The 20,030-nt window shown below is 48.0% G+C and overlaps 1 protein-coding gene across 1 annotated transcript in view; it reads right to left on the reverse strand.

Moving 5' to 3' along the window:
- Positions 1-6,533: 6,533 nt before the first annotated feature.
- LOC138366412 (probable methyltransferase-like protein 24) overlaps positions 6,534-20,030 on the reverse strand; it is a 32,135-nt gene continuing 18,638 nt past the window's right edge. Inside the window, exons 3-8 of the mRNA XM_069327457.1 lie at positions 14,869-15,086; positions 13,688-13,776; positions 12,504-12,677; positions 8,835-8,951; positions 7,429-7,606; positions 6,534-7,101 (exon numbers count right to left, since the gene is read on the reverse strand). Of these exons, the coding sequence (XP_069183558.1) occupies positions 6,938-7,101; positions 7,429-7,606; positions 8,835-8,951; positions 12,504-12,677; positions 13,688-13,776; positions 14,869-15,086 (940 nt within the window). The 3' untranslated portion in view covers positions 6,534-6,937. The remainder of the gene's footprint in view (positions 7,102-7,428; positions 7,607-8,834; positions 8,952-12,503; positions 12,678-13,687; positions 13,777-14,868; positions 15,087-20,030) is intronic.

A 20,030-nucleotide genomic window follows, 5' to 3' on the forward strand; every position in this document is an offset into this window, starting at 1 on the left:
TTACTCCGACTGTCACTCACAGTCAACACTCAGTCAGTCAATCTACCACTTTACGTTATCATTAACAGTCAACAATCAATGATAATTAATTAACAACAATTTCCTTTAATGACACTGTCACACAGTCAACAATCAAGTAGTTTACGATAATTCTCACTGTCACTCCGACAGTTAACAAACAATTAGTTACGTTAACTACGCTTCAATAATTATAATAATTAGCACCACTGATTATTGCTCATGACACAGACGAAGCAATAACAAGGTGTCACTTAGACAACATGACACAACACGACTATAATGATATTAACATAATTTCTCAACCTTGCGTGTCACCAAGATGACGGTCGTAATTAATCTCTCAAGACTTCCAGTGACACATGTTAACAACCTCTCAAATGTGTTATATAACATGGTTTACACACACACAAACTACCTTGAAATTAATTTGGCCACTCCACTAGTGAACCGAGACTTGAAAGGTTAAGAGCTGTGTTACACTGTGTCCCCCCCCCCGAGCATAACAGTAGGAGCTGCTGCCTCTTGCTACCTCCTTCAACACTATCAACACTATTATTTTACCTCCACCAGACGTCAGGGGCCAGATTCACGAAAGCACTTACGCAAGCACTTACGAACCTGTACATCTTTTCTCAATCTTTGACGGCTTTGGTTACATTTATTAAACAGTTTACAAGCATGAAAACTTCCCAATCAACTGTTGTTATTGTTATAAACAGCCTCCTGGTGCTTCGGAACTCATTAACTGTTTAATAATTGAAAACAAAGCTACCAAAAATTGAGAAAAGATGTACAGGTTCGTAAGTGCTTGCGTAAGTGCTTTCGTGAATCTGGCCCCTGGCCAGCCTGGCGTCTGGACTACACCACTACGGACTCCTCCTTGCCCTGCTACCAGAGAACCCTACACGCCAGGGGCCCACCGGCCACTCCCTCAGCCCGGCTAACTTCTCTTATTCCGTCGACTGGCTGTTTCAACCCCTGCTTCCCGCCCGCATGACGTCACCCACCCGGTGTATATAAACGATGGCCGGGGACTCGGCGTCTCTACGGGCTCACCATAGTCCGTGCTACTTGGAATTTGTTCCGAGTAGCAGAATCTATAACAACAACAACAGACTCAGCGTCAGACGACTTCTGGTGGTCTCCACCGAGAGGACCAGTTGGGTGCTCCATCAGGGGGGGGGGGGGGGGGGTGCGCCAACCCCCACACCAGATGAAGAGCTGGGGTTGGCGGGTGGATGGAATCACTTTTGGGTCTTTGTTTGGAGGACGGGCGGGTTTATGAATGAAAACCGGTTTACACACAACTCACAACTGATGTCGTCCGAACACTTCCGGAACAAGTGCTTCACTGACGAATTTTGTTCGAACCACAACGCTGTAAATGCTTCACCCACGTACTACAAATACAAATAATCGCCAACAGAACCTTAACACCTAACCTAACCTACGCATATATATGTACAATATGCTAATATATTATAATATTAATTTATATTTAAGAAAATTCCAATTTGAATGAACAGCATGTTAAAATTTATGAGTGCGTCTGTAGGGTCGACCGCTGGATGGAATGGACTTGAGTCGCGGACGGGTTGCATGCGACGTGGTCAGTTACGACGCGTGACGGAGGAATGTTCAGCACATTTATACATGGTGTATAGTCACCATATTAGTATGAAGTAACATAATTATTAAATTATCTTTTTATGCAAGTTATTGTGTAAAGTCAAGTGTTCAGAGTCCTTTGTTATTATAAGTAAAGAGTTTAATTGTTCATGTTTCAGGTTTCCCCGGCAAGTGTTCACGCTACCATGGACGTGAACAGTTTTATTTTAATTTATTTCACCTTTTTGCTGTTTTAATGTGCGAGACGCACACGCCAGCAGCCGGAGTAGTTGCTGCACCACTCCCAACACGTCCAGCCAGCAGCCGGAGTAGTTGCTGCACCACTCCCAACACGTCCCAGCCAGCAGCCGGAGTAGTTGCTGCACCACTCCCAACACGTCCAGCCAGCAGCCGGAGTAGTTGCTGCACCACTCCCAACACGTCCCAGCCAGCAGCCGGAGTAGTCGCTGCACCACTCCCAACACGTCCAGCCAGCAGCCGGAGTAGTTGCTGCACCACTCCCAACACGTCCCAGCCAGCAGCCGGAGTAGTTGCTGCACCACTCCCAACACGTCCAGCCAGCAGCCGGAGTAGTCGCTGCACCACTCCCAACACGTCCAGCCAGCAGCCGGAGTAGTCGCTGCACCACTCCCAACACGTCCAGCCAGCAGCCGGAGTAGTTGCTGCACCACTCCCAACACGTCCAGCCAGCAGCCGGAGTAGTTGCTGCACCACTCCCAACACGTCCAGCCAGCAGCCGGAGTAGTCGCTGCACCACTCCCAACACGTCCCAGCCAGCAGCCGGAGTAGTCGCTGCACCACTCCCAACACGTCCCAGCCAGCAGCCGGAGTAGTCGCTGCACCACTCCCAACACGTCCAGCCAGCAGCCGGAGTAGTCGCTGCACCACTCCCAACACGTCCAGCCAGCAGCCGGAGTAGTTGCTGCACCACTCCCAACACGTCCAGCCAGCAGCCGGAGTAGTCGCTGCACCACTCCCAACACGTCCCAGCCAGCAGCCGGAGTAGTCGCTGCACCACTCCCAACACGTCCAGCCAGCAGCCGGAGTAGTCGCTGCACCACTCCCAACACGTCCAGCCAGCAGCCGGAGTAGTCGCTGCACCACTCCCAACACGTCCCAGCCAGCAGCCGGAGTAGTTGCTGCACCACTCCCAACACGTCCCAGCCAGCAGCCGGAGTAGTCGCTGCACCACTCCCAACACGTCCAGCCAGCAGCCGGAGTAGTTGCTGCACCACTCCCAACACGTCCCAGGCAGCAGCCGGAGTAGTTGCTGCACCACTCCCAACACGTCCCAGGCAGCAGCCGGAGTAGTTGCTGCACCACTCCCAACACGTCCAGCCAGCAGCCGGAGTAGTTGCTGCACCACTCCCAACACGTCCAGCCAGCAGCCGGAGTAGTTGCTGCACCACTCCCAACACGTCCCAGCCAGCAGCCGGAGTAGTCGCTGCACCACTCCCAACACGTCCAGCCAGCAGCCGGAGTAGTTGCTGCACCACTCCCAACACGTCCCAGGCAGCAGCCGGAGTAGTTGCTGCACCACTCCCAACACGTCCCAGGCAGCAGCCGGAGTAGTTGCTGCACCACTCCCAACACGTCCAGCCAGCAGCCGGAGTAGTTGCTGCACCACTCCCAACACGTCCAGCCAGCAGCCGGAGTAGTTGCTGCACCACTCCCAACACGTCCCAGCCAGCAGCCGGAGTAGTTGCTGCACCACTCCCAACACGTCCCAGCCAGCAGCCGGAGTAGTCGCTGCACCACTCCCAACACGTCCCAGCCAGCAGCCGGAGTAGTTGCTGCACCACTCCCAACACGTCCCAGCCAGCAGCCGGAGTAGTCGCTGCACCACTCCCAACACGTCCAGCCAGCAGCCGGAGTAGTCGCTGCACCACTCCCAACACGTCCAGCCAGCAGCCGGAGTAGTCGCTGCACCACTCCCAACACGTCCAGCCAGCAGCCGGAGTAGTTGCTGCACCACTCCCAACACGTCCAGCCAGCAGCCGGAGTAGTTGCTGCACCACTCCCAACACGTCCCACCTGTCACTCTCTGACCTGACAGTTTAACACTTCCACAATCTTCTTGGAACCCAAGACAGAGAAAGTTCCTTGTGAGATATATTCTCTTGACACCAAGATTGGCTGATTTATGATTTATGAGGGAGCCGGACGGCACGCTGGAGTTGTGATCCTGTGGTCTCGGGTTCGATCCTGGGCGCCGGAAAGAAACAATGGACAGAGTTTCTTTCACCCTATGCCGCTGTTACCTAGCAGTAAAACAGGTACCTGGGTGTTAGTCAGCTGTCACGGGCTGCTTCCTGGGGGTGGAGGCCTTGTCGAGGACCGGGCCGCGGGGACACTAAAGCCCTGAAATCATCTCAAGATAACCTCAAGATGATCACCAAAATTAATGTTTGCTTGAAATAACCCGGGTTTAGTATTTACAATCAAATCACATCATTCACTCTTATTCTCTGCTGCTGATGATGATCCAGGTGACAGGTAGACTGTGGGTTTAAGCGAAGGCACCCGACATTGTATCCTTCAGCAATGTTGGATAAGGTTAGGTTCAATAGTCTCCGACTACTAACACTTTTTAACAGTCTGCCGTGGGGTAGTGGTCACAGTACTCGACATGCTAGTGCGTTTGGAGTGCCAGGCTGTCTAAGGTTCGAACCCTGCACAAGGAAGTTTTTCTCTGTTTACGACCCATCTATACTTAATTTTGTAGCACCAAGACAATATAGACTGAATTACTATCAACCTCAGACTTATGAACAAACGTTATAGAGACAAAGACAGCTATATAGTGTTCAACAATCAACAATACCCTCGTGTTGTGATACATTCAGAGCAACAATAATATCCTCACACAATCAAAGGGTCGCATATGAAGGTCAATTGGCTAAGCATTATGTATTTTAAAGTATACATAATTATCGCCTGTATTCACGACCGAACTAAGAATTGAATTGCATTTAATTTGCAAAAAATACTCTTAACTCATATCCCAGCTGCTTATCCTCATATCCGAGCTGCTTGTCCTCACACCCCAGCTCCTTGTCCTCATATCCCAGCTCCTTGTCCTCATATCCCAGCTCCTTGTCCTCATACCCCAGCTCCTTGTCCTCATATACCAGCTCCTTGTCCTCATATACCAGCTCCTTGTCCTCATATACCAGCTCCTTGTCCTCATATCCCAGCTCCTTGTCCTCATACCCCAGCTCCTTGTCCTCATATACCAGCTCCTTGTCCTCATATACCAGCTCCTTGTCCCTCATATACCAGCTCCTTGTCCTCATATCCCAGCTCCTTGTCCTCATATCCCAGCTCCTTCTCCTCATATCCCAGCTGTTTGTTCTCATATCCCAGCTCCTTGGCCTCATACCCCAGCTCCTTGTCCTCATATCCCAGCTCCTTGTCCTCATACCCCAGCTCCTTGTCCTCATACCCCAGCTCCTTGTTCTCATATCCCAGCTCCTTGTCCTCATATCCCAGCTCCTTGTCCTCATATCCCAGCTCCTTGGCCTCATATCCCAGCTCCTTGTCCTCATATCCCAGCTCCTTGGCCTCATACCCAAGTTCCTTGTCCTCATATCCCAGCTCCTTGTTCTCATATCCCAGCTCCTTGTCCTCATACCCCAGCTCCTTGTTCTCATATCCCAGCTCCTTGTCCTCATATCCCAGCTCCTTGTCCTCATATCCCAGCTCCTTGTCCTCATATCCCAGCTCCTTGTCCTCATATCCCAGCTCCTTGGCCTCATACCCAAGTTCCTTGTCCTCATATCCCAGCTCCTTGTCCTCATATCCCAGCTCCTTGTCCTCATACACTAGCTCCTTGGCCTCATATCCCAGCTCCTTGTCCTCATATCCCAGCTCCTTGTCCTCATATCCCAGCTCCTTGTCCTCATATCCCAGCTCCTTGTCCTCATATCCCAGCTCCTTGGCCTCATACCCAAGTTCCTTGTCCTCATATCCCAGCTCCTTGTCCTCATATCCCAGCTCCTTGTCCTCATACACTAGCTCCTTGTCCTCATATCCCAGCTCCTTGTTCTCATATCCCAGCTGCTTGTCCTCACACCCCAGCTCCTTGTCCTCATACCCCAGCTCCTTGTCCTCATACCCCAGCTCCTTGTCCTCATATCCCAGCTCCTTGTCCTCATACCCCAGCTCCTTGTCCTCATATCCCAACTCCTTATCCTCACATCCCCCTTCCAAGGGCTGTAATCATGCGTGCTTATATAGTTTCCTGATACTTTGCCTTATATTATATAAGGGCTAGGAGGCAGGCCAGGAGCCGACAGATGTATATATATATATATATATATATATATATATATATATATATATATATATATATATATATATATGTCGTACCTAGTAGCCAGAACTCACTTCTCAGCCTACTATGCGAGGCCCGATTTGCCTAATAAACCAAGTTTTACTGAATTAATATATTTTCTCTAATTTTTTTCTTATGAAATGATAAAGCTACCCATTTCATTATGTATGAGGTCAATTTATTTTTATTAGAGTTAAAATTAACGTAGATATATGACCGAACCTAACCAACCCTACCTAACCTAACCTAACCTATCTTTATAGGTTAGGTTAGGTTAGGTAGCCGAAAACGTTAGGTTAGGTTAGGTTAGGTAGGTTAGGTTGTCGAAAAAACATTAATTCATGAAAACTAGGCTTATTAGGCAAATCAGGCCTTGCATAGTAGGCTCAGAAGTGAGTTCTGGCTACTAGGTACGACATATATATATATATATATATATATATATATATATATATATATATATATATATATATATATATATATATATACATTATTGCCTTGCCGAGTATTATACGAAGTAAGAATATACATTTTTCGTGTTCAGGGTTTAACTGTAAACATTTTTCTGCTGTAAATTGTCATCCACACCACCGTGGTAATATACATTTCATTCTCATGGGGGCCCTGGGAGACTCGAACCGGCGACTCAGTGAGTGTCGATTGAGCGATAGTGGGACCGCCCGATTCGATAGAGCTTCTGTCTCACACTCCTGGGGTCCGGGGTTCGATTCTGTCAAGAGCCAAGTGTTCTGCTGTGTTTATGAGGTGGGTTGTATATGGTTAAGATACAATAGTGCAGGGTTGACATTGGTGTAGGGCTGGCACCCACTGGCACCCAGCTACCACTGGCACCCAGCTACCACAGGCACCCAGCTACCACTGGCACCCACTGGCACCCAGCTACCACTGGCACCCAGCTACCACTGGCACCCAACTACCACTGGCAGCCACTCACCACTGCCTATCCCTGGCCCAGACCACCTCATAGCAACAAGCCACCACCAGGTCCTTGCGGGGACGAGTCTTCCTACTGACGGGGTTTATCTCGCTGAACATCACCTTGAACCCGAAGCAGTCCAGCAGCTGGAAATATTTCCAGAACTCTTCACGGTTTTCTGAAAAGAAAAAATAAGCTTATGTGGATTGAATCGGAAATTAAGTTGGTCAGCTTAGACACCTAACCCACACGTAGGTAACAGAAGTGACGACGTTTCGGTCTTGGAGTCATGCATTCGTGTGGTCTACGATGGATCGAAACGTCGTCACTTCCTCTTTTTTGAGAGGTGATCTGGGTGGGTGATCTAGGTGGATAATCTAGGTGGGTGGATGTCATTTTTTCAGCCACGTTCATTCTTATCTTATCATTTTTTCATTCTTATCTTGTAATAATCAATAATGACACATGATGATTGATGATGACAATAACACAACATCACACGTACTCTGGCTGTTGATGTGGATCTCCATGGAGATCATCTTGACGTTTTTGAGCAAGTTGGGAGTGTGGGTGAAGATGTCTTGGAAGACGCTCGGTTCTGATCCCTCGATGTCGAGCTTGAGGTAGTCCAGGGTAGAGTGCTCGTGCCCCAGCATCTTGAGGATGTTCACGTAGCGGTCCATCTGGGAAGTCATACGGGTGAGAAACACTTATAGTGATCTTCCTGGTAAGTTGACCAGACCACACACTAGAAGAAGTGACGACGACGTTTCGGTCCGTCCTGGACCATTCTCAAGTCGATTGTGCTACCCACAATAGCCTTGAGAATGGTCCAGGACGGACTGAAACGTCGTCGTCCCTTCACCTTCTAGAGTGTGTGGTCTGGTAAACATACTTTAGCCACGTTATTGTGACTCATCGCCTGCATCTACCTGGGAACTTAAACAGATAAGAACCATTCACACGGAACATATAAATAGTACTCCACTTGTATAAAATGTTCAATAACATATATTTGTTTGAAATTCCAAGTTTTGAACGAAATGTCCAGCGTACGAACACGAAGGCCTTAAGCGTAATCCAGTATTTGCAGATATTGTGCAAGTACTGCTTTTTCACCCCACACGGCTATAACCCCATGGAACCGCCTACCCGCTGAAGCCATAAATGACAAAAACTCTGTTAAATTTTAAAATCCAACTGGAAGTGATCATCAGGGTAAATAAGGGGGAGACGGATGACAAGCCGCTTGCTTCCTGTCCTGGTCGAGGTCACTAGCGTTAGTGGCCTCTCAGGTAAATAGATCCCATGCCATCTATCTTTACAAACTTGGCAACAGTCCCCCCTTCAGCGTGTTAAGTACTACACATATACTGAGTGAAGACTTGTAGCCATGTTAAGTACTACACATATACTGAGTGAAGACTTGTAGCCATGTTAAGTACTACACATATACTGAGTGAAGACTTGTAGCCATGTTAAGTACTACACATATACTGAGTTAAGACTTGTAGCCATGTTAAGTACTACACATATACTGAGTGAAGACTTGTAGCCATGTTAAGTACTACACATATACTGAGTTAAGACTTGTAGCCATGTTAAGTACTACACATATACTGAGTGAAGACTTGTAGCCATGTTAAGTACTACACATATACTGAGTTAAGACTTGTAGCCATGTTAAGTACTACACATATACTGAGTGAAGACTTGTAGCCATGTTAAGTACTACACATATACTGAGTTAAGACTTGTAGCCATGTTAAGTACTACACATATACTGAGTTAAGACTTGTAGCCATGTTAAGTACTACACATATACTGAGTTAAGACTTGTAGCCATGTTAAGTACTACACATATACTGAGTGAAGACTTGTAGCTGAGAGTGTCCTGGCCACTCCACCTACCACACTGGACCCGTCCCCTCGTAGGGTCTGCCTGTTGGAGATGCCCATGTTGAAGAACTGGATGAAGGGGGAGCGGTTGTGGTCCCTCAGACCGATGGTGTGGTCGAAGGCGTATACCTGTGCGGGGAGAGGTGGATAGGCATCTTATGTGTTTGAACTATACGATGGTAAGTCTATTACCCAACCCGCACATATGGAAAGAGAAGGGGGAAAATGACAACGTTTCGGCGTTTCCTGGAACTGTATTAAGTTGTAATTAGATCCAGCTGTGTCTAGGAAGGTTCGAAATGACTTCAAAAGTTCAACACGTCCTCAGACCAAGTTCATTCCATCCAGCGGTCGACCCCAAAGACGCATTCATCAATTTTAACGTGCATTCAAAATAAGAATTTTATCAAATATAAATTAGTATTGTTATATATTAGTATAGTTATATATTTAGGCCCTGGTTAGGATAGGTTAGGTGTTTAGATTCTGTTGGCGATAATTTGTATTTGTAGTACGTGGGTGAAGCATTTACAGCGTTGTGGTTCGAACAAAATTCGTCAGTGAAGCACTTGTTCCGGAAGTGTTCGGGCGTCATAAGTTGTGAGACGTGTGTAAACCGTTCTTCACTCACAAACAGGGGGAGTTTGGCGGGTGCATGGAATCACTATTGGGTGTTTGTTTCAGCCCGTCCTCCAAACAAAGATCCAAAAGTGATTCCATGCACCCGCCAAACCCCCCCCTGTTTGTGAATGAAGAACGGTTTACACACAACTCACAACTGCTGACGTTCGAACACTTCTGGAACAAGTGCTTCACTGACGAATTATGTTCGAACCACAACGCTGTAAATGCTTCACCCACGTACTACAAATACAAATAATCGCCAACAGAACCTTAACACCTAACCTAACCTACGCATATATATGTACAATATGCTAATATATTATAATAATAATTTATATTTGAGAACATTCCCGTTTTGAATGAACATCATGTTAAACTTTATGAATGCGTCTGTGGGGTCGACCGCTAGATGTAATGAGCTTGAGTCTCATTGAGTCAGGACGGGTTGCTTTGTTTGGAGGACGGGCTGCCGCAGGATAGATTGGACTTGGTCTGAGGACGGGTTGTTTTATAAGGACTTCACTTCCAAGAGCGAAGCCAATTCCTCATCACGACGGGAGACATCTCCCGTCACGCAGGGTGCAGTCGCACCTCCACAGATCTCCAGTATCATCTATTGATACTGGTAATGGCTCAAAAGGGCCACCACTTACGGGCTATTCATGCCCGTGCCACCTTTTGGGTGGCTTAATCTTTATCAATCAATCAATCAAGAGTGAAGCATTTACAGAGGTGCGATTCGAACAGAGGATGTCAGCTAAGCGCTCTTTGCTGCTTGAGAAATTTTCAAATGAGAATTATTATTATTATTATTATTTTATTTATTTATTTATTTATTTTTTTTTTTAAACCTAGAAGGGGTACCACCACTGGTGCAAGTGTAGGGACCCATAGCCTCGGAGAAGAAAATAAAGAGTACTCAGAGAAGACCTTGTGGATCCTCACTGAACACTTTGATATTTTCTTCTCCTATTCTCCTATTCTTCTCCTATTTTATTTATGTATTTATTTATATATATATACATGAAGGTACATTGGGTTTATGAGAGTATATAGCATTGATGTTTTCTATTCTTGTAAAGTCACTATCACGCATATAGCGCTTCGGGCAGGTCCTTAATAATCTAGCAGATAATTTTAAGTAGGCAATTTCTAGCAAAATTGAGAAATGTTAACAGGAACATTGTAAGAAAATTTGAAGAAGATTAATAAGTACATTGTGGTAAAATTTGAGGATTATCAACAGGTACATTGTAGCATAATTTGAGGATTATTTCTAAGTATATTGTAGTAAAATATGCGTCCAATATAACAACCATGATATAAGATGATAGCTTATAGGAGATAGCAATGATAGCAATGATTACAATGGTGAAGTTGCATGGCTTAGGCACATATATTGAGGAACTGGGTACCACTAGATACAGTACGAGTTTAAAGCACCAGGGAGGAAACTATGAAGATGAAATTAGGTACTTTTTTATTTTATTTTTGAATTAGGCAAAAATTGGACAGCTTCTCAACTGGCTACGGAGTGAGTTCCATAGACCAGGTCCCTTTATTTGCATAGAATGTTTACACAGATTTAGTTTGACTCTGGGGATATCAAAGATATATTTATTTCTGGTGTGGTGATAATGGGTTCGATTATATCTGTCTAAGAAGAGGTTTAGAACAGAGTTTGCACTTAAGAACAGTTTTTTGGAAATGTAAGTGGCACACAAGAATGTGTGGAGGGAGTTTATGTTCAGCATGTTTAGGGATTTAAACAAGGGGGCTGTGTGTTGTCTGAAAACAGAGTTTGTTATTGTTCTGATAGCAGAATTTTGCTGGGTGATGATGGACTTGAGGTGGTTTGCAGTAGTTGAACTCCACTTTTTATGAAACTGAAACATATTATGTTTATTTTGAAACATCCTTATTTAAAAAAAAATGGTGAGTAAATGTGTGTGCTAAGTATACGAGGCCTACTGTAGAATAAGGCAGAGATGTGTTCTCAGGGTTAACTGTAAATAATTGGGAATTAATGGAAAGTTGTTGACATTATTGTAAATTATTAGTTATTGCTGTACTGACAAAGATGTGTGAAAGAAAACGCCCACCGAGCATCATGAAAGAGAAAACGAGTATAATGCAGCAGTAACTCATCCAAAAAAGTAAGTTTCCCAGTGTCGGTACCAGGAGACCAATTTAGGTCATCGCGGTCCCCCTTCCCTAGGTAAGTGTTTCCCAACCAGGGGTCCACGAACCCCTCGGGGAGAGTCCATTGAAGTGCATCAAAGGACTTATAGGACAAACATCTATTTAACTCTTATGAGTGTGTTGAAATGAATGTCTCCTGTTAAAATTTACTGTAAATTTTAATAGTTCGATCTTTTTTGCTGCAGGGGTCCACAGATTAGAATGTGATTGTAGGGGGGGGGGGTGCTTGTTAAATGAAGAATGAGGAACAATATGCTGGACCTACTGCCTTACCAACAGGCAATGAAATCACAGTAGCATGACATATATATGAGAAGACAGCAGTCTCCGTGGTGTAGTGGTAAGACACTCGCCTGGCGTTCCGCGAGCGCTATGTCATGGGTTCGTATCCTGGCCGGGGAGGATTTACTGGGCGCAATTCCTTAACTGTAGCCTCTGTTTAACGCAACAGTAAAATGTGTACTTGGATGAAAAAACGATTCTTCGCGGCAGGGATCGTATTCCAGGGACCATAGGATTAAGGACTTGCCCGAAACGCTACGCGTACTAGTGGCTCTACAAGAATGTAACAACTCTTGTATATATCTCAAAAAAAAAAGAAAAAAAGAAAATCGTTGGAGCTTGACCGTGACATCGAGCCGGGAGTCTTGGAGGTCACTCCCAAGACTCCCGCCTTACCTACTGCACCACAACGTTCCTAAAATGGGGTAAAACGTGTGTATGGGGTGACCTAAGACCCTTTCCAAGGTCACGTTAAGACCCTGCCCAAGGTCACTCATAGGGCTCCGTCCAAGGTCAGCCCTAGGACCCCGTCCGTCCAAGAGCTCCGGACAATTTCTCAACACCAGTACATACCTTGCACTGGTACTTGGTGCTAATGTCGTCATCGAAGGTCCAGTCGCTGGAGATCCCAAAGGAGTAGACAATACAGTGTCGAGGTTTGACGTTGAACTTTGGACTCAGGCAGACCCATTTCTCCCCCAGGACAACGGGAGGCGTGAAGTTCCGCAGCCTCCCTCCGAGCATCACCTGTTGAAACAAACGGGAAACAGAATCCTTTCCGGCAAAATACCAATTCAAGATATTGAAGTTAAGTCGCATTGGTGTGGTTGAACATTTATACACCCAACTTACACATGTGATTATCAAGGGAAGCGACGACGTTTCGATCCGTCCTGGAACATTATCGAGTGTTGATAATGGTCCGGGATGGACCGAAACGTCGTCAAAAAAATCATAAGAACATAATTAAATTAAAGCTTAAGTTACATTCTCTAGAAAGGCGAAGAATTAGGGGTGACATGATAGAGGTATACAAGTGGATGAATGGACATAACAAGGGGGATATTAATAGGGTATTAAAAGTATCAACAAAAGACAGAACACGAAGCAATGGGCATAAATTGGATAAGTTTAGATTTAGGAAAGACATGGGTAAATACTGGTTCGGTATCAGGGTTATTGTTTTGTGGAACTAATTACCACGTAACGTGGTGGAAGTGGGGTCCCTTGATTGTTTCAAGCGTGTGTTGGACATATATATGAGTGGGATTGGGTGGTTATAAATAGGAACTGCCTCGTATAGGCCAATAGGAGCTGCCTCGTATAGGCCAATAGGAGCTGCCTGGTATGAGTCAATTAGAAGTGCCTCGTATGGACCAATAGGAGCTGCCTCGTATGGACCAATAGCAGCTGCCTCGTATGGACCAATAGGAGCTGCCTCGTATGGACCAATAGGAGCTGCCTCGTATGGACCAATAGGAGCTGCCTCGTATGGACCAATAGGAGCTGCCTAGTATGGACCAATAGGAGCTGCCTCGTATGGACCAATAAGAGCTGCCTCGTATGGACCAATAGGAGCTGCCTCGTATGGACCAATAGGAGCTGCCTAGTATGGACCAATAGACGTTCTGTAGTTTCATCTATTCTTAAACTCATATTATTCATTTAGTGTTGGGAGGCGCCCTTCAGCGCCCTTATAATGCCTCTTGGCAAGTGAATGCGCTAACCACTTCACCACGACGTGTTAAAGTACTTACGAGCTTCTCACAGTCCAGTCTTCGCTGCGTGACGTAGTTGTAGAAGTCGTAGATGTTAGACAGGTTCTTCAAGGGACACCTTTTCTGTCCTGGAGAGGTGATTAAAGATTAAGATGTGACAGATGAGAGTTGTTTGCTGTTATAGATTCAGCTACTCGGAACAAGTTCCAAGTAGTACGGGCTATGGTGAGCCCGTAACTTACCTGGCACAGGAGCGGGGCAAGTAGTACGGGCTATGGTGAGCCTGTAACTTACCTGGCACAGGAGCGGGGCAAGTAGCACGGGCTATGGTGAGCCCGTAACTTACCTGGCACAGGAGTGGGGCAAGTAGCACGGGCTATGGTGAGCCCGTAACTTACCTGGCACAAGAGCCGTGCTGTGCTGGCAGATGAGAGGCTATTGAGGCTCTACAAGGGGGGTTCGACCTAGCGTCCTTGGGATCCCCAGACACACTACGACACCATGGTGCTGTTGGTTGTGAGGGCCTGGGGTGTCCAGGGACGCGGGTTCGATCCCATACAACAGCTTCACTATTTTCTCAGATACATCACCATCTGGTGACGTCATTGTCGATCTTTGATTCATTTTTTTCAGATCTTGTATACATTTATTGTTAAAAAAATTATATTGTTAATACATATAATTTGTAAATTGATGAGGGATTATAATTCGAATGAAATTATATATGGAAATAATTATTTAAGTGAGCAACGCTTGGAGCACTGAGGTTGATTCGAACTTGCGTCAACACATGACGGCACCAACATATAGAAACTGGATTTAGGTATACAAGTTCAGTGACTTACAAACCCCTTGTAAGCGTAGTCAAAACTTTGGCTTGTGTTGCTTTCAAGCTCGTCGTGGCACAGTGGGTAACGCGTACGTCTCTGATTACCCGTACAGCGAGTTCAAGTCCACCGCATGACTCCAGACTTTTTTGTCATGGATAGATCAGGCTGTTGTGATTGGCTCGTAGTTATCCAAGTCCTGCAGTTGTCAATACAAGTGTCGTCATTATGACCATTTAACGATCGTTTCAGTAGGTAATTTTGATCGTATGTCCTGAACTATGTTTGGTCCACTTTACGTATTGCTTCGTAACACAAAGACAGTCACGCACGGACAAGTTACTCGACCTACGACCACAGGAACGACACGTCGTACTTGCAGGGTACACTTACCCCAATCCTCTTCATCCTTGGCGATGTCGTCCTCACCGTAGAAGGCGCTGCTGCTGTTACTTCGGCACTCACAGTGGTTGCCACCAGTACTACCAGTACCACCACCACCAGTACCACCACCAGTACCACCACCATGAGCAGCTCCACGACCGTCTGGTCTAGATCTTGGCCAAGAGTTCTCCCGGGTCTTACAGTGGCTCCCCTCGAAGTAGAAATAGCTGTAATGGAGAGTCAAGTTAGAATTGTTTCATCTCTACACAATAACGTGCCTGACAAAACTCCCCGACCCCCACATATGTATGACATGAAGGTGACGACGTTACGGTCCGCCCTGGACCCCTTATCAAGCACCAAGTGTGACCAAAACGTCGTCACGTCAATATATCTTACGATGTTACTAATATATATATATATATATATATATATATATATTAGTATATTTTGGTAGCAGTCTTTCTTGTAAACATATGTTGTTAAATATGACCGAAAAAGTAAGATTAATAATTCTAAAACGAATTTTCTCAATGTTTCTTATATTTTTCTTCACTGTTGATGGTAACTGAAAAATCAATTCTCCAAAATTCATTTTTATTTCTAGTTTGACGCGACACTTGAGCGCGTTTCATAAAACTTATTACATTTTCAATCACTTTAGTTTACACAGACACAACTATAACTGAACAGAGCTTGTTGTTGTTGTTGTTATAGATTCAGCTACTCGGAACAAGTTCCTAGTAGCACGGGCTATGGTGAGCCCGTAACTTACCTGGCACAGGAGCGGGGCAAGTAGCATGGGCTATGGTGAGCCCGTGGTGGACTTACCAGGCACAGGAGCGGTGCTAAAAAAAAGCTTAAACATCTTCGTTTTTATACCTGCATTTGGGTGAGGTGATATGTTACAACAGTTTTGGATGAGGTGAAAACAAACTTTCAACACAAGACAGAACACGAAACAATGGGTATAATATTGGGTAAGTTTAGGGAAGAATGGAAGTAACTGCAAAGGGCCTATTGGCCCATATTTTTTGATGCTTCTATATTGGTGCGGAGTCTTGAAGTGGGTAGAATATAGTTGTGCATTAATTGGCTGGTGATTGCTGGTGTCGACTTCTTAATGTGTAGTGCCTCGCAGATGTCAAGCCGCCTGCTATCGCTGTATCTATCGATGATTTCCGTGTTTTTTGTTAAGACTTCTCTGATGGTCTGGTTGTGAGAAGAGATTATATGTTCCTTAATGTGTACCCCCAGGGTGATTGTATACCCACAGGGTGATTGTGTACCCCCAGGGTGATTGTATACCCACAGGGTGATTGTATACCCACAGGGTGATTGTGTACCCACAGGGTGATTGTGTACCCACAGGGTGATTGTGTACCCCCAGGGTGATTGTGTACCCCCAGGGTGATTGTGTGCCCCAGGGTGAATGTGTACCCCAGGGTGAATGTGTACCTCCAGAGTGATTGTGTACTCCCAGGGTGATTGTGTACCCACAGGGTGATTGTGTACCCCCAGGGTGATTGTGTACCCCCAGGGTGATTGTGTGCCCCCAGGGTGATTGTGTACCCCAGGGTGAATGTGTACCTCCAGAGTGATTGTGTACTCCCAGGGTGATTGTGTACCCCAGGGTGATTGTGTACCCCCAGGGTGATTGTATACCCCCAGGGTGATTGTATCCCCCTAGGGTGATTGTGTACCCCCAGGATGATTGTATACCCCCAGGGTGATTGTGTACCCCCAGGATGATTGTGTGCCCCCAAGGTGATTGTGTACCCCCAGGGTGATTGTGTACCCCCAGGGTGATTGTGTACCCCAGGGTGATTGTGTACCCCTAGGGTGATTGTGTACTCCCAGGGTGACTGTGTACCCACATGGTGACTGTGTACCTACAGGGTGACTGTACCCCCAGGGTGATTGTGTACTCCCAGGGTGATTGTGTACCCGTAGGGTGATTGTGTACCCCCAGGGTGACTGTGTACCCCCAGGGTGATTGTGTACCCCCAGGGTGACTGTGTACCCCCAGGGTGACTGTGTACCCCCAGGGTGACTGTGTACCCCCAGGGTGACTGTGTACCCCCAGGGTGACTGTGTACCCCCAGGGTGATTGTGTACCCCCAGGGTGACTGTGTACCCCCAGGGTGACTGTGTACCCCCAGGGTGACTGTGTACCCCCAGGGTGACTGTGTACCCCAGGGTGACTGTGTACCCCAGGGTGATTGTGTACCCCCAGGGTGAGTGTACCCCCAGGGTGACTGTGTACCCCCAGGGTGACTGTGTACCCTCAGGGTGACTGTGTACCCCAGGGTGATTGTGTACCCCCAGGGTGACTGTGTACCCCCAGGGTGACTGTGTACCCCCAGGGTGACTGTGTACCCCAGAGTGATTGTGTACCCCCAGGGTGACTGTGTACCCCCAGGGTGACTGTGTACCCCCAGAATGACTGTGTACCCCAGGGTGATTGTGTACCCCCAGGGTGATTGTGTACCCCCAGGGTGACTGTGTACCCCCAGGGTGACTGTGTACCCCCAGGGTGACTGTGTACCCCAGGGTGATTGTGTACCCCCAGGGTGATTGTGTACCCCCAGGGTGATTGTGTACCCCCAGGGTGACTGTGAACCCCCAGGGTGATTGTGTACCCCAGGGTGACTGTGTACCCACAGGGTGACTGTGTACCCCCAGGGTGACTGTGTACCCCAGGGTGATTGTGTACCCCCAGGGTGATTGTGTACCCCCAGGGTGATTGTGTACCCCCAGGGTGACTGTGTACCCCCAGGGTGATTGTGTACCCCCAGGGTGACTGTGTACCCCAGGGTGACTGTGTACCCCCAGGGTGACTGTGTACCCCCAGGGTGACTGTGTACCCCCAGGGTGATTGTGTACCCCCAGGGTGACTGTGTACCCCCAGGGTGACTGTGTACCCCCAGGGTGACTGTGTACCCCAGGGTGATTGTGTACCCCCAGGGTGATTGTGTACCCCCAGGGTGACTGTGTACCCCCAGGGTGACTGTGTATCCCCAGGGTGACTGTGTACCCCCAGGGTGACTGTGTACCCCAGGGTGATTGTGAACCCCCAGGGTGATTGTGTACCCCCAGGGTGATTTTGTACCCCCAGGGTGACTGTGTACCCCAGGGTGATTGTGTACCCCAGGGTGATTGTGTACCCCCCAGGGTGATTGTGTACCCCCAGGGTGACTGTGTACCTCCAGAGTGATTGTGTACCCCCAGGGTGATTGTGTACCCCAGGGTGATTGTGTACCCCCAGGGTGATTGTATACCCCCAGGGTGATTGTGTCCCCCCAGGGTGATTGTGTACCCCCAGGATGATTGTACACTCCCAGGGTGATTGTGTACCCCCAGGGTGATTGTGTGCCCCCAGGATGATTGTATACCCCCAGGGTGATTGTGTGCCCCAGGATGATTGTGTGCCCCCAAGGTGATTGTGTACCCCCAGGGTGATTGTGTACCCCCAGGGTGACTGTGTACCCACATGGTGACTGTGTACCCACAGGGTGACTGTACCCCCAGGGTGATTGTGTACTCCCAGGGTGATTGTGTACCCGAAGGGTGATTGTGTACCCCCAGGGTGACTGTGTTCCCCCAGGGTGATTGTGTACCCCCAGGGTGACTGTGTACCCCCAGGGTGACTGTGTACCCCCAGGGTGACTGTGTACCCCCAGGGTGACTGTGTACCCCAGGGTGATTGTGTACCCCCAGGGTGATTGTGTACCCCCAGGGTGATTGTGTACCCCCAGGGTGACTGTGTACGCCAGGGTGATTGTGTATCCCCAGGGTGATTGTGTACCCCCCAGGGTGATTGTGTACCCCCAGGGTGACTGTGTACCCCAGGGTGATTGTGTACCCCCAGGGTGATTTTGTACCCCCAGGGTGACTGTGTACCCCCAGGGTGATTGTGTACCCCCAGGGTGACTGTGTACCCCCAGGGTGACTGTGTACCCCCAGGGTGACTGTGTACCCCCAGGGTGACTGTGTACCCCAGGGTGATTGTGTACCCCCAGGGTGATTGTGTACCCCCAGGGTGATTGTGTACCCCCAGGGTGGCTGTGTACCCCAGGGTGATTGTGTACCCCCAGGGTGATTGTGTACCCCCCAGGGTGATTGTGTACCCCCAGGGTGACTGTGTACCCCAGGATGATTGTGTACCCCCAGGGTGATTGTGTACCCCCAGGGTGATTGTGTATCTCCAGGGTGATTGTGTACCCCATTGTGATTGTGTACCCCCAGGGTGATTGTGTGTTCCCAGGGTGATTGTGTGTTCCCAGGGTGATTGTGTACCCCAGGGAGATTGTGTACCCCCAGGGTGATTGTGTAATCCCAGGGTGATTGTGTTCCCCCAGGGTGATTGTGTACCCACAGGGTGATTGTTTACCCCCAGGGCGATTGTGTACCCCCAGGGTGATTGTGTACCCCCAGGGTGATAGTGTACCCCAGGGTGATTGTGTACCCCCAGGGTGGTTGTGTACCCCCAGAGTGATTGTGTATCCCAGCGTGATTGTGTATCCCCAGGGTGACTGTGTACCCCCAGGGTGATTGTGTTCCCGCAGGGTGATTGTGTTCCCCCAGGGTGATTGTGTATCCCCAGGGTGATTGTGTATCCCAGGGTGATTGTGTGCCACCAGGGTGATTGTGTGCCCCCCAAGGGTGATTGTGTACCCCCTGGGTGATTGTGTACCCCCAGGGTGATTGTGGGCCCCCAGGGTGATTATGGGCCCCCAGGGTGATTGTGTACCCCCAGGGTGATTATGTGCCCCCAGGGTGATTGTTTGCCCAAAAGGTGATTGTGTACCCCCAGGGTGATTGTGTACCCCGACAGTGATTGTGTACACCCAGGGTGATTGTGTACCCTCAGGGTGATTGTGTACCCAGACAGTGATTGTGGGCGCCCAGGGTGATTGTGTACCCCCAGGGTGATTGTGTACCCCGACAGTGATTGTGGGCCCCCAGGGTGATTGTGGGCCCCCAGGGTGATTGTGTACCCCGAGGGTGATTGTGTACCCCCAGGGTGATTGTGTATCCCAGGGTGATTGTGTGCCCCCAGGGTGATTGTGTACCCCCAGGGTGATTGTGTGCCCCTAGGGTGATTGTGTACCCCCAGGGTGATCAGGGTGAACTTGAATTCAGAGATTTAGTTGCGACCACTCACAGTT

This window comes from Procambarus clarkii, chromosome 19 (assembly GCF_040958095.1).
Source record: "Procambarus clarkii isolate CNS0578487 chromosome 19, FALCON_Pclarkii_2.0, whole genome shotgun sequence".
Lineage (NCBI taxonomy): Eukaryota > Metazoa > Arthropoda > Malacostraca > Decapoda > Cambaridae > Procambarus > Procambarus clarkii.